This window comes from Labeo rohita, chromosome 15, assembly GCF_022985175.1.
Source record: "Labeo rohita strain BAU-BD-2019 chromosome 15, IGBB_LRoh.1.0, whole genome shotgun sequence".
Taxonomy (NCBI): Eukaryota; Metazoa; Chordata; class Actinopteri; order Cypriniformes; family Cyprinidae; genus Labeo; species Labeo rohita.
This window is the reverse complement of record NC_066883.1, coordinates 29,682,352-29,698,088: the sequence shown is the minus strand read 5'-3', so window position 1 is coordinate 29,698,088 and position 15,737 is coordinate 29,682,352. Positions and strand designations below refer to the sequence as shown.

Here is a 15,737-nt window from a genome sequence, read left to right as displayed (position 1 = left end):
AATGTGGTTAATTTGTTCCACTTTTTAAAAATATATATATAAAAAAAAACATCTAAAAAAATGTTCTGCATATTCATAAAAATTGTTCATTTGTTCGTAAAAGTTCTTATTGAAAAGAAATCTTTACAAAAATCTTTAAAAAAAAACAATAATAATAAAAATATATATAATAAAGCCAAAAAAACTATTTTTGAAAATAAAAAATGTGGTTAATTAGTTTTTTTAAATATAATCTTTAAAAAATATATATTTTTTAATTCTAAAAAAATAATAATTTGTTTTGCATATTCATAAAAATTGTTAATTTGTTTTAAACATTTCTTACCCTAAACAAATCTTTAAAAAATATTCTGAATGTGATTAATTTGTTCTACCAATTTTTTTTGCCAAAAATATAATTTTTAATATTAAAAAAAGAAAAAGAAAAATTCTCCATATTTCTAAATGCGGTTAATTTGTTCTACTTGTTAAACTATAAAATAACTGAATTATATTTTTAAGAAATTCTTAAAAATTAAAAATTTGTTCTGCGTGTTCATAAAAATATCCTGCATATTTCAGAATTGTTAACACCACTTTAGCATCATTTGATGATGTTTGTTATTTTGAAAGTTAATATACAATGTTACACAGCATTTTCATATTAAGCTTTTCCTAAGTTGGCTGAGACTGGTAGACTGCATAATTGGCAGCACAGCCTTCCAGTACTGCATCCTAGATCCACAGCCTGCTAAATGGCAAGATGGAGAGATCAAGAGGAAAAAGAGGAAGGGAGGGGGAGTGTGTGTGTGTGATGCGAACAGAGGCACGAGAACTGATTGTTGCAGATGAGTAGATGGCTCTCCCTCTCTCCAGCGCTCCTCTCACACGCTCATTTTCCCATAGATACAAACACAGTGGTTCTCTTTGAACAGAGAGCGATGCTCGCAGGTGACGTCCCCTCCAGCCGATGCAGGAAAACGCATAACGTGCCCGCTGGATCGCTGCTGTTGACTCTGAGAAGCATCAGGTGAGTGCAACTCACGTTTTGCACTTGTGTCTGTGGGAAAAAGGGAATTGTGTTCAATCCGTTACCAGTGACAACATGATGGAGCTCTTGACTGTATTTGCATAAGGCTGTACTGCAGACCGACGCTGACAGGCTTGAACAAACACTGTTGTATTTGATGTTTCATACGCTTATGCTCATGTAACACATCATTTGTCAGCTTGTGAGTATTTTAACGGTGAGCTGTGAGTAAAAGGTATTTTGAATGTGGGTTAAGGTCAAGACGAGGCCAAGATCATCCATTTTCCGTAGCCTGAGGTAAAGCCGTGAAGAGTTTGTTTTGGGTTCTTGACATGGCAAGCACTTTTATTCATAAATACAGATTATCTTTCAGAAAAGACACTTGCCTCAGGCACTTCCTGCTCTTGTCACAGGAAGTTCAAAAGCATGACAGGATGTGGGATTGAGTTGTAGAATTATCCTTCAGTAGCTTGTAGAATACTTCAGAAATGGATGAGGGCATGCGATCATTTTATTTTAAATTCTTCCTTTCCATGTGACAATTATCATTTCTTATGAAAATGTATGATTGTTTTAGGCCTAATCGTAGTTTAACTTCGATATCTGTTGCAAAATAAGGTGAAACTGGTTAGATTGGTAGGTAACACTTTACAATAAGCTTCATTAGTTAACTACGCTAGTTAACATGAACTAAGAATGAACAATACTTCTACAGCATTTATTAATCTTAATGTCAATTTTAGCATTTACTAATGCATTATTAAAATCACAAGTGTTTAACATTAGTTAATGCACTGTGAAATAAAATGAACAATTACAGACTGTATTTTTATTTACTAACATTAAAAAAGGTTAATAAACAGTGTAACAAATGTATTGTTCATTGTTTGTACATGTTAGTTAATATATTAACTAATCTTAACAAATGAGACCTTATTTTTAAAGTGTTAACAATCCGTGCAAATATGGTTTCTATAAAAAAAAAAAATTGCTACAAAAATAGTAGCTTAAATTTAGAAACTATAAATATGAGGAATTTGTTAGGTATCAGTACTGTATTGTTATCGGCTGAAATTAGAGGTTTTCTTTTAATGTCTGTTGCAACTGATATTGAATATTCAATAGTACAGTATTATTTGCCATATTTTTACATCTTGATTACATTTCCCATAATCTAACACTTAAGGTTAACCTTTATGATCTCTAATAACTTACTAAGTGCAGCCTTTAGCAAATTTTAAAATGAATATAAATTTTATATACTGTACATTATAAAGTCTAAATTTGCATATAACGTGGTTGTTTTTACTTTTTTGTGTTTTGTTTTAAATTTATTTATACAAAATAGAATAGAATTTTAATATTGGCCATTTATTAGTTATTGGTTATAAAATGAAAACAACTGTCAGTTTGTCTGTGTATCCTTATAACTACAACTGCACACTTACTCCTCTAATAGATGATTCATTTGGAATCTACATAGTCTTCACAAAATACCAGTTATTACAAATATTATAGTAAAACCATGATTCATTTTCATAATGGATATAGACCCATATCTCACTTATAACTACATTTTTTTTTATTATTTGAAGATACTGTATACAGTTGAAGTAAAAAATTTACATACACCTTCCAGAATCTGTGAAATAAGAGGGATCGTACAAAATGCATGTTATTTTTTATTTAGTACTGACCTGAATGAGATATTTCACGTAAAAGACGTTCACGTACTGTAATGTCCACAAGAGAAAATAATAGTTGATTTTATAAAGATGACTCAATTCAAAAGTTTACATACACTTGATTCTTAATACTGTGTTGTTACCTGAATGATCCACAGCTTTTTTTTTTTGTTTAGTGATAGTTGTTCATGAGTTCCTTGTTTGTCCTGAACAGTTACATTGCCTGCTGTTCAGTTAAACACAGTTAAACACAGCTGTGGATTATTCAGATAACAACACAGTATTAAGAATCAAGTGTTTTACTAAGTGTCAGTGCTAAATAAAAAATGACATGGATTTTGTATGATCCCTCTTATTTTGCAGATTCTGCAAGGTTTACAGTATGTAAACTTTTGACTTCAACCGTAGTTTATCTTGAATAACTGAAATATATCTACACTGGATGTTAAGCTAAAAATGTGGCTGATAATTGGAGATTATTAGATATATATATATATATATTTTTAGATTTATGTACACTACCAATAAAAAGTTTTGGGGTTAGTAAGATTTTATTTTTTCATTTATTCAGTAAGAACACATTTCTATTAATCAAATAATCCTGAAAAAATGATCAGTTTCCACAAAAATATTAAGCTACACAACTGCTTTCAACATTGATAATATTTTCTTGAACACCAAATCAGCATATTAGCATATTATAATGATTTCTGAAGGATCATGTGATACTGAAGACTGGAGTAATGATGCTGAAAATTCTGCTTTGACATTACAGGAATAAATTACATTTTAAAATAATGTAGAAAAACATATTTTAAACTGCAATAATATGTCACAATATTACAGTTGTTGCTGTAGTTTTGATTAAATAAATGCAGCTTTGGTGAGCATAAGAGACTTATTTCAAAAGAATTTAGAATTTTGTAAGACTTTTGAATGGTAGCATTCTAATACTGTTGGGACCCAGTTATGCTTTTACAGTAAAAAGCAATGCTTCACATCAATTTGTCTTGTCTTCTGGAGCCTAAGACAAATTTCCCCAAAAAGGAACAATAAAATATACCTTGAACCTTGAATTAATGCTGGTCACTGAGATCAAGTCTAACTTTGACTTCAGTATTGACTGGCATGATGTGGCACATTAAATTATTTGATGCCATCTGACACAGTACAGAATCACAAAAAACAGCTTTACACATATATATCAAATGAGAAAGACAGCTAGACTATATTACACAAGATGAGTTTTGTAAAATGTTTGTAAAAGATGACTGACAGTTTTCTCATTCTCTCCACAGAGGCTGAACTCCTGGATCTTATGTATGTAAACAGAGGCAGATAAACAGTGGACAGCATGTCGAATGAAGAAAAGTGGGTCACTTTGAGTCCAAATGAATTCTCTCTTCTTCAAGACTATGCACAGTGTAAGGTTTAATTCTGTAATTCTTCAGCTGGTTAGTCTAGACCAAATTTGACCGATATTTGTTTATCAATGCATAGTTTTTGGTTTGATTCAGGTAGGTGTTTCTGAGATGGAAATGCCAAATAATACTTTTTCAATTTATAGCTTATGCTTCACGATCCAAAGAGCATCTTCTACCCACGCTGACAGGCTGCCATTTCAGCGGAATAAAAATCGAACCATTTAACGGCATTTGTGCATGTGTCACTTAAGGAAATGTCATTTCCTGTCTGGAGCTGAAGGTTAAGACTTCAATCTAATCCAATCGGTACCAGGCCATGAGGGGAGAGAAAATTCTGACTGACAGTTATTAATTCCCCTAAATACATAATCCGTCCATGATGAACGCTGATTCCTTTGAGAGCTAATGCTGCGATGGGAGTCAGTCTGAATGAACTGTCATCTATAATCGCTTTTTGGAGGAAATGGTTAGAAAAGCCCAGTGTTTGCTGTGAAGGAGACCATTTTTCACTTTTATTTATTACGTTTACCATTAAGATAATGAGATAAAACTATTCTTAGACCATCTTAGTAGCAATAATCTGCTGCCATAATAATAATAAAGGATACGATTCAAAAAGCCACATAAAGATTAAGATACAGGTTTGTGCTGTTTTGACTACCCCAAAACCCGCATTCATACATAACAAATTAACTGTCAACGAGAGGATCTTTCATTACATATGCAGAGAACAGAGATCGTCTGAATTTAATTGAGTAATCTGAATAGCTGATAACCCCAGAGCCCAGTGCTTCCTGTGCCAGACCAGGGCTTCTTTATTCTGATTTGCTAGCATGCAATATGACAATATGGGTTATTAGTTAAACAAAGGAGGGATATGAAACCCCTCTGCCACTGAAAATCTCACAGGTTCGAAAGTTGTGAGCTCTAGTATCATTGGACTCCTAACAGAGACAATTTGATCTACCAAAAGATACATTTGGGTGAAAAATGGATATGCCGTCATTAATTACTCATGTCGTTCTAAATCTGTAAGACCTTCATTTATCTTCAGAACACAAATTAAGATATTTTTGATTAAATCCAAAAACTTTCTGACCCTGCATAGACAGCAATGTAACTGACACATTCAAGGCCAAGAAAGGTAGTAAGGATATTGTTAAAACAGTCAACCTTCAACCTTAATTTTACTAAGAACTTATGAGAACGTTTTGTGCACGAAGAAAACAAATAACGATGTTAAACAACAACCTTCAACATGGTAGTTGCGTTGCTGTCTATTCAGGGTCAGAAAGCTCTCAGATTTCATCAAAAATATCTTAATTTGCGTTTTGAAGATGAACAAAGATCTTACAGGTTTGGAATGACATGAGGGTGAGTAATTAAAGACAAAATTTACATTTTTGGGTGAACTGTCCCTTTAACTATTACAGTATCTTGTTACAGACACAACTAAGAAGCTAAAAGATGTTCTTCAGGAGTTTCATGGAGATGGGATTCTGGCCAAGTATAATCCTGAAGAGGTATTGCAACTCTTTATGGTCTTATGAAGCACACTATTTTGCAATGTTCATGCTGAGCTAAGAATGCTGCACTGGACTGAATGTTATGAAGATGATCTAGTTTCAGAGGTTATTAGAGCCATCAAACTATATGATGTTTCTTTTGGGTAATGAAATCATTTCGGTTTCCATAACTGCTTGACATCTATTTACTGAAGATGCTTTTACTTGACATTTTGTGCTGCATAGAAGCCAGAAATCCTCAGTCAGGTAATTTTATGGTTTTACAACGTGCAGTTATTTGGTCAGTATGAAGTATTAACTGAGTAACGGGTGAATTACCTTTAGCAGGAAATTGACTTTGAGGGTTTTAAGCTCTTCATGGAGACCTTCCTGGAAAATGAACTTGCTGAGGAGTTCTGCCAGCATCTCTTCCTGAGTTTCTGCAACAAAGACCCCAAGCCAAGCCCTTCCATGACAGATAAGCAGAGAATCATGGGTAACTGAAATCTGACCATTCACACAGGCTGAGAAAAAAACAAATATGGTTAAATTCAATAGTTAACATACACCTTGCAGAATCCGCAAAATGCTAATTAATTTACCAAAATAAGAGGGATCATACAAAATGCATGTTATTTTTTATTTAGTACTGACCTGATATTTCACATAAAAGATGTTTACATGTAGTCCACAGGAGAAAATAGTAGTTCAATTTATAAAAATGACCCTTTTGAAAAGTTCACATACGCTTAATTCTTAATACAGTGTTGTTGCCTGAATGATCCACAGCTGTGTTTTTTTGTTTAGTGATAGTTGTTCATGAGTCACTTGTTTATCCTGAACAGTTAAACTGTTAAACTGAACGCTGTTCTTCAGAAAAATCCTTAAGGTCCCACAGCATTTTTGTGTATTTGAACCCTTCCCAACAATGACTGTGTGATTTTGAGATCCATCTTTTCACACTGAGGACAACTGTGGGACTCAAATGCAACTATTACAGAAGGTTCAAACTTTCACTAATGCTCCAGAAGAAAACATGAAGCATTAAGAGCCAGGGGTGTAAACATTTGAACAGAATGAAGGTGTGTACATTTTTCTATTTTTTCATTTAGTACTGCCCTTCAGAAGCTACGGGAGATACTTAAATGTTTCCCAGAAGAAAAAAATAAGTTAAATTTACCCTGATCTTCAAATTCAAAAAGTTTTCACCCCTGGCTCTTAATGCATTGTTTTCCTTCTAGAGCATCAGTGACCATTTGAACCTTGTAATAGTTGCATATGAGTCTCTCAGTTTTCCTCAGTGTGAAAAGATAGATCTCAAAATCATACAGTCATAGTTGGAAAGGGTTCAAATACACAAAAAAAAAATTGGTGCGACCTGAAGGATTTTTCTGAAGAACAGTGGGCAGTTTAATTGTTCAGGACAAACAAGGGACTCATGAACAATTTTCACAAAACAAAACAAAACACAGCTGTGGATCATTCAGGCAAGAACACAGTATCAGGAATCAAGCGTATGTAAACTTTTGAACAGGGTCATTTTTTATAAATTCAACTATTATTTTCTCTTGTGGACTATATGTAAACATCTTTTATGTAAAATATCATATTCAGGTCAGTACTACTTAAAAAAATATTATATGATACCTCTCATTTTGGTAAAATAACACACATTTCTCAGATTCTGCATGGTGTATGTAAACTTTTGACTTCAACAGTATTCTGTAATATCTAATCAAGAAACCACCACTTTAGTTCAGAGGCTTTGCCATAAATTACGTTTATTTAAATAGACAATAGTACTGTTTAATGCATTTTGAACGAATAAATGCAACCTTGTTGAGCATCTTTCTTCAAAAGCATTAAAAATCTTGCTGACGGTAGCAGCTAGTAGTAGGCCTTTAAACCAATAATGTTGGCCCTATATGCACACAAAGCAAATTTAGTTTATTCCTGTTTTTAATTGCACTGCTTTGTCATAAAAGCAATAAACTTGCAACATTATTCTCCCAGACCAGGGCTACAGTTAGTGTAACAATAGAGTGATTAAATCTCACAATTATTTCCCAGGGATTTCTATCTTAAAACACACCACAGAAAGTGATGTGTCAAAATGAAACTTATATGTGGTTTGCAAGGTCTAAAACTTATAAAGGGAAGCTGCACGCCACCGAAAATGTCATCCCTGTCCAAACCTCTCGGCACCATCCAGCTGAAGGACATGATCTGCTACCTCTCTCTCCTGGAGGGCGGACGACCAGAGGACAAACTGGAATGTAAGATCACTTACTATACTAATTTGCTAGTTTTATTCAAAGCAACTTACAGGTTATATGAAGAAACTCTTTGTATTGTGTTATGGTTCCCGTTTGGTTCCATAATTGGTTTCCTAAAAGAGAAAACACGAGGCGGTGCTGCCATCTACTGCCAGGTTTTATCACATCTCTGTGGTTTTATGATTGTAATTCCCAGCTGCTAGTTTACAAACCTGTTGCTATGTGCTGCTCAGATGCTAATAACCTCTTGCTAAGGTCTAATGCTGCCTCTAATACGCTAATATGCAAGAAAGAGCAAGCTGTTTGAATGAGAAACATCAGTGATGGGCTAGTTTAGATTAAATCGTTATGAGCTTGATTGTATTGTCGTCTTGAGAGATGCTGCTATTGGCTGAGCTGCTGGTTTCCATGGTGACACCCACTTTATAATGCCTCATAGAAAAGCTGAGATTGCATTCTGAATTGTGAGATTCTTTACATGGATATCTTTTCTATTTTTGAACAATGCAGAGCAATTCTCTTATCAGATGATTATTTATAGATGCATAATTATCCTTGTATTGAATCGGCAGTGTTTTCTCTTTTTCTGTCCTCTTCCTATCTCTTCTCTGTTTCTGTCGCAGTCATGTTTCGGCTTTATGACACAGATGGGAACGGGTTTTTAGACAGTAAGGTGAGATTTCATCTTTCCAGCAGTCTGCAAACGCCACCCAGTGGTTGATTTAATTAGTAATTTACATCTACTAATCTAATTTCCCTCGTTACCGTTGAGTTATAAAAATTAAAGATTTCCGATGAGACATTTCAAGATGAACAAAGATAATAATAAAAAGAAAGTACTTTACAAGTAAATTCTGAAGTAGAAAAACTATTCATATGTAATTTAATAGATTCATAAATACTTATTTTTCCCATAAGAACGGGCGCGGCCATTTGTACATTTTCTGGGTCGCGCTTCCGGTTTTCGCGTCCAGCTGTTTTTAGCTGTACAAAACGTCTCGTTTTGCTGCTTGATATTGCAAATTGGTGTGTCTTACCATATTATTTTAATGTATTAACTTAATTGTGACCCTGGACGGCAAAACCAGTCATAGGGGGCAATTTTTTGAAACTGACATTTTTACATCACATGAAAGCTGAATAAATAAGCTTTCTATTGATGTATGGATGGTTTGTTAGGATAGGCCAATATTTGTCCGAGATCCAACTATTTGAAAATCTGAAATCTGAGGGTGCAAAAAAATTAAAATATTGAGAAAATACCCTTTTAAGTTGTCCAAATGAAGTTCTTATCAATTCATATTATATCAAAAATTAAGTTTTGACATATTTACGTAAGAAAATTTACAAAATATCCTCATGGAACATGATCTTTACTTAATATCCTTATGATTTTTGGCATAAAATAAAAATCGATCATTTTGACCCATACAATGTATTTTGGCCATTTTGGCTACAATTATACCCGTGCTACGTAAGACTGGTTTTGTAGTCCAGGGTCACAATTATGAGCAGACTGGTTTGTAGTTCAGTTTTAATGTTTACTGCACATTGTTATTTTTCTCGTTATTTTCCTGTAGCGGATAATGAACATACGCTTATTTACGCGTTGATAGCCAACAATATATTGTATGAGTCAAAATGTTTTTTTTTTTAATGCCCAAAATCATTAGGATATTAAGTAAAGATGTTCCATGAAAATATTTGGCAGTTTCCTACCGTAAATATATCAAAACTTAATTTTTGATTAGTAATGTGCATTGCTAAGAACTTTAGACAACTTTAAAGCCGATTTTCTCAAAATATTATTTTTATTTTTTTATTTATTTATTTATTTTTTTGCGCTCTCAGATTCCAGATTTTCAAATAGCTCTTATCTCAACCAAATATTGTCCTAACAAATCATACTTCAATGGAAAGCTTATTTATTTAGCTTTCAGAAAATAACTGACCCTTATCACTGGTTATGCAGTCCAGGGTCACATATAAGGTATTTTACTGTAAAATGCTCGCTAATTTTTTTTTTTTTTTCAACTTCGAAATTTATTTTTACAATGTGTGTGCGTGTATACATAAAACAGTAAAATGATAAAATATATATTTAAAAAACAATAAAAATACACTAATAAAACAATAAAATACTGCAATAATTTACATAAAAAATACAGTGATGATGTACAGAAAATGTTTTCTCCTCTCTGACAGGAACTGGAGCATATTATTTCTCAGATGATGCATGTTGCGGAGTATCTGGAGTGGGACGTCACAGAACTGAAGCCGGTAAGATAAATTTGAATTGACTCTGGTCTGACAGTGTGTGCAGAATTTGATCCTTGATTTTTTTTAATAATAAACATGTTTTTTGGTCTAACTTTATTTTGGGGTGTAGATTTTGGAGCAGATGATGCAGGAGATTGACTATGACCATGACGGGATGGTTTCTCTTGAAGAGTGGGTCCAGGGTGGCCTGACCACCATTCCTCTGCTAGTGCTGTTGGGACTTGAAACTGTGATTATCAATTAAGCATTATATATTTATATGTACATGTCACATAAGTTCCTCCCTCAATCTTGTCTGTCCATCTATCCATTCTTCCAAACCAAACAATCATACAGTACATCAGTATTGATAAGTGGAGATGTTACACTCTGTTTGCCCACTAGATGGAGTCCTCGACTAATTTTAAATGCTTTGACAGCTGCATTAGCGGTCTGGTGTCTGATTTATTTCCCATGTCATCCAGATAGTTAAAGATGCAGATTTGACACTTTTCAAGACATATTCCTTTCCTTTAAACTTTAGCATTCTCAGCAGGATTCCAGAATGCACTTTATGTAATTTGCCATAATGTTTTTTATCACAGTTGTCATAGTTGTATTAGCACTGTCAAGTCCTTATAGCTGTCTTCCTCTCATTCTCTCACTATTATCTTTATCCTTCCTGCTCTCTCTGTATTGCAGAATGTAAAAGATGACGGGCAGCATGTGTGGAGACTAAAGCACTTCAGTAAACCTGCATACTGTAACCTGTGTTTGAATATGTTGATTGGATTGGGAAAGCAAGGCCTCTGCTGCTCCTGTAAGGCCAGCACCAGAACTTACAACATTTATTAACCATCAGTCACTTGTTATTTTTTGCCTTATGACTGAAAAAGGACAAATGCAAATCACAACCATCTAATGCATTTCATTAATTACTAAATATTTAATCTTTAAGGTCATAATTAGACTCAAATTTGGTGAAATAATATGTGTTTTTATAATAAAAAGTTCTATGTTAATAAATGTTGACGTGAAATAACCAATTGTAGACATTATAATAATAAATGTAATTAAAATACATGTTCAAGTATTAAAAATGATAACAATTGATGCTAAAAACAAATGATGAATGTGAATTATTTTCTGTGTCTGTTTTCTAGTCTGTAAGTACACCGTTCATGAGAGATGTGTGGCTCGAGCCCCCCCTGTCCTGCATCAAAACATACGTCAAATCTAAGAAAAACACGGAGGTGCGTCGAATTGTAGAGTTTAAAAACCAGCACGCTTGGATCACCAATGCTTCACGGGGCTTAGACCAAGGGCTTCTTTTCAGCTAATGAAATTAAAAAGAAATTCTCTCTCTAAGCATTGCTAATTACATGATTAACCTGGTTTAAACAGAGACCTGAATGCACCAATGATGAGTCGTAATCAAAGCCTTTGCTTATTTGTGATACACCTGTAGTTAGATTCTTCTTTTCTCTTCTCCATTTGTATGTATATATTTACATATTAACATAACATGCTTTTTTTTTTTAAACAGATTATGCATCATTTCTGGGTTGAGGGAAATTGTCCAAGCAAGTGCGATAAGTGTCACAAGACAATCAAGTGTTACCAGGGTCTTACGGGTCTTCACTGTGTCTGGTGCCAGATTACTGTAAGTTTATATTTTTGTCAGTATTCATAATTAATACAGCTTTGAACATATAACCATGTGTGCATATTGACAAGTTCATACAGTATGCATGTCTTGCAGCTACACAACAAGTGCGCTTCACACGTCAAACCCGAATGTGACTGCGGATCGCTGAGGGATCACATACTTCCTCCAAACACAATATGCCCTGTTGTACTGGTAATATCTCTGTTTTCCTGTTATTTTGGGTCTTAATTGTTATATAAAGCTGAGCTCTTTTAGACCTTTACATGTAACCTTTAACTGCAGGAGAGACAGTCCACTCTGAGAAACGACTCCAGCCAATCAGGAGGCCGGGGGAAAATACAAAGGACCAATTCGGTATCAGTGGATGGACAGGGGCTACAGGTGAATGACACACACTTATAGACAGATATAACTAAAAACAGGAAGTCCCAAGGGTACATTTCCTGCAGACGGAGTTGAACAAAATAGCACAGTGCTTTAGTGAATCTAATAGTCCCTAATGCTATAAGGCAAAATGCACATCTGGGAACTTGACCTGACCTGTAGTATGTCATAATATGCTATACTCTGCATCTAATATATTTCTATTTAGCTATTTTTAAATTTTTCATGCATGCATCTGTTATGATCTCATATTAATTATGGACAATATGGAATATTTGTACTTTCAAAATTTCTTCACACACCATTTAAATGAACTAGTGTAGACAAAAAAGTGATTTAAAATGACATTTAACTAGGGATGCACTGATATACATTTTTAAAAATATCTACATTTTAAAAGAAATATATTCTTTGTATTTTTTATGTATTATTAACTATTTTTATGTTTTGCATGCATGCATCTTTTAAGATCTCATATTAATTAGGGACAATATGGAATATTTGTACTTTCATAAATTTCTTCACACATCATTTAAATGAACTAGTGTAGACAAAAAGTGTTTTAAAATGATGTTTTAACTAGGGATGCACTGATATACATTTTTAAAAAATATCTAAATTTTAAAAGAAATATATTCTTTGTATTTTTTATGCATTATTAACTATTTTTATATTTTCACGCATGCATCTTTTTATGATTTCAAATTAATTAGGGACAATATGGAATATTTGTACTTTTATAAATTCTTCACACATCATTTAAATTAACTAGTATAGCCAAAAAAGTGATTTTAGAATGACATTTTAAGTAGAGATGCACTGATAAATGTTTTTTTTTTAAATATCTAAATTTGTAAAAAAATGTATTCTATGTATTTCTTTTGCATTATTAACTATTTTAATATTTTTCATGCATGCATCTTTTATGATTTCAAATTAGTTAGGGACAATATGGAATATTTGCACTTTTATAAATTCTTCACACATCATTTAAATGAACTATTGTAGACAAAAATTGATTTAAATGACATTTTAACTAGGGATGCATTGATATAAATTTTGACAAATATGTAAATTTGTAAAAAAAAAAAAAAAAAAAATAATATATATATATATATATATATATATGTATATATGTGTGTGTGTGTGTGTGTGTATTTTTTATGAATTATTAACTATTTTTATGTTTTTCATACATGCATCTTTTATGATCTCATATTTAAATGAACTATTACAGACAAACAAGTTATTTAAAATTACTTTTTAACTAGGGATGCACTAATATATATATATATTTTTAAATATCTGAATTAAAAATTAAGTTAAAAGAATGTATATATATATTCTATGCATTATTACCTATTTGTAATTATTTAATAAGGTTGATGTCCTACTTTATAAGTGGCTTATTTTTAAATTTTATTTTGTTTTGTCTAAATAAGTCAGGCTTTTAAATAATCCAAAACACACACACACACACACACACACACACACAAAATTAAAAATAAAACACTGACAACTAAAATAATTGTTTTAAATGCTACAAGTGAATTTAGGCCTCACAACATTATTATATGCAGTATAAAAACAGGTGTTTTTCAAAAATAAATATTTATACTTGCTAATGAATATATTTAACAGTACTGTATATCCAGTATAGACTGAGACATACACTTGTAAAAAAAAAAACAAAAAAAAACAAGAATAACTGATATGCCACAGATATATGATATCTTGTGCATTGTTCATTACTAATTATACATTTATATAAATATAAATAAATAAAAAAGCCCATTAACCTAATGTTAACAAGTAACTTCCTGGTGAGTTTTGCCCAATATTACAATTGTATCTCAAAATTACACTTTGGCTGCAGTGACCCACTGTGATTGGGTGTTGTCTGAGCATAGTAATGACAGAACGAAAAAAGACAAATCATGTCCTGGGTCATCCATCTTGGCTGGCGGCGGCTAACCAGTGTAATAATCAGGATTATTATTTATAATTAGAGGAAGTAATGGATCACTCGTCACCGGACGGGCGGCTCATTAATTCACCTGGGCCTGCTGGGATTGTTTCGATGGGTCCTGTTTTAAGCGCTTCATCTGTGTCACTGTCCACCGGAAGGCGACTCACACCCTCTGGATTAGTTTGTGCGTGCACCGTTCGCTCCAAAACCCCACAATCATCATGCATCCATGCAGAAAAGTGACTCATGGTCAAAGACTGTCATTAATGACTAAATATGGAGCTGATTACTGAGGTTTGCCAGTTGCGTCTCATGACGTAGGTTTTTCGTTGGTAGTGCATCATAGGCTTTTTGTATTGAAGAGTTATTCCGAGATCTGTTTGAGCAGATCAGACTCCATTAACGTCAAGAGAGAGAGAATGATCTCATTGCTGACTGAAAAGGAGCGACACGTTAAACTATAGAATTGTTAAGCAAAAGCTTTGTAGAAGAATTATTCATTTTTGCATATTTTCTGACATGCATATCATTAATAAATTTAAATGTAAGTACATTTAAGGACTTTGTGTGCTCTAAACACTAGATTAGGATATGTAATAATGCTTTTTTAATCATTTGAATCTGTAGATTACACCATTAGAAGAAACCCATCCTTTGTTGGTTTTCGTCAACCCTAAAAGTGGAGGCAAACAAGGTGAAAGGTGAGAACTGTGAAAGATAGTGTCAGATTTTAATAAGAAAGTTACACTCCAGTATTTTCATACAGCATTTCAACTGTCTTTGAGTCGATCTGCATAATTTATCTATCACTACAGTTTGTTTGACACCAGTGCGTACCAGTTGCAGTCAAATTAGCAATGCGCTGAATGTGTTCGAGGTTGTTGATAAGACTTCTTTGAGTTACAATTCCAGTTTCAGATCCATTTCTGGCAACGTAAATGAGGATCTAATCAAATCAATCACAATTTACAATCCATTTTTGGCTTGCTAAAGATCCGTATCAGATTTTAGTTCCTCTTGATGAACAATATTAGATGAGATGGCCATAATGACCAGTAATTCTTGAATGGCTAATTTATTGTCATAGTTAATATTAATGACAAAATCCTTAGTTTCTATTGCAAATTCATCCAAACACATTAATTTATTATTGAAAATTGTGCTATAAAAATATCCTGTTAAATTTATGTACATCTGTAAAAAATGCCATCTGTGGTTGCCAGAAATTCATTGTGAAAATATGTTGAAAATATTCCAGTATTATGAGATTGCATGTTGTCTACCAAAAATACTTAAAAATAAAAAATACTTTTAAATAGTTAAAGAAATACAATATTTGAACTACCGAAATCTTTACACCTGTACTGATAAACTTTATAATAATACAGGTGATAGAATAGAAAGCCAGGGTGCATATGAAAATAATGCAGTAAACATTAAATATTGGCAAAAATGTATAAAAAATACCATAATGTACATTAGTGATAAAAATATGAAGAAACTAAACTATTTACAGTAAATAAAATATAGTCATGTGGGAATATCTTTTTACTGTTT

General features: G+C 32.8%; 1 protein-coding gene across 1 annotated transcript in view; it reads left to right on the top strand.

The window, feature by feature from the left end:
• Nucleotides 1-814: 814 nt before the first annotated feature.
• dgkb (diacylglycerol kinase, beta) overlaps nt 815-15,737 on the top strand; it is a 63,896-nt gene continuing 48,973 nt past the window's right edge. Inside the window, 16 exon segments of the mRNA XM_051130133.1 lie at nt 815-1,009; nt 3,993-4,118; nt 5,565-5,641; nt 5,870-5,890; nt 5,972-6,119; nt 7,762-7,899; nt 8,523-8,572; nt 10,105-10,179; nt 10,289-10,408; nt 10,861-10,978; nt 11,322-11,362; nt 11,364-11,411; nt 11,705-11,821; nt 11,921-12,019; nt 12,110-12,208; nt 14,808-14,881. Of these exon segments, the coding sequence (XP_050986090.1) occupies nt 4,049-4,118; nt 5,565-5,641; nt 5,870-5,890; nt 5,972-6,119; nt 7,762-7,899; nt 8,523-8,572; nt 10,105-10,179; nt 10,289-10,408; nt 10,861-10,978; nt 11,322-11,362; nt 11,364-11,411; nt 11,705-11,821; nt 11,921-12,019; nt 12,110-12,208; nt 14,808-14,881 (1,295 nt within the window). The 5' untranslated portion in view covers nt 815-1,009; nt 3,993-4,048.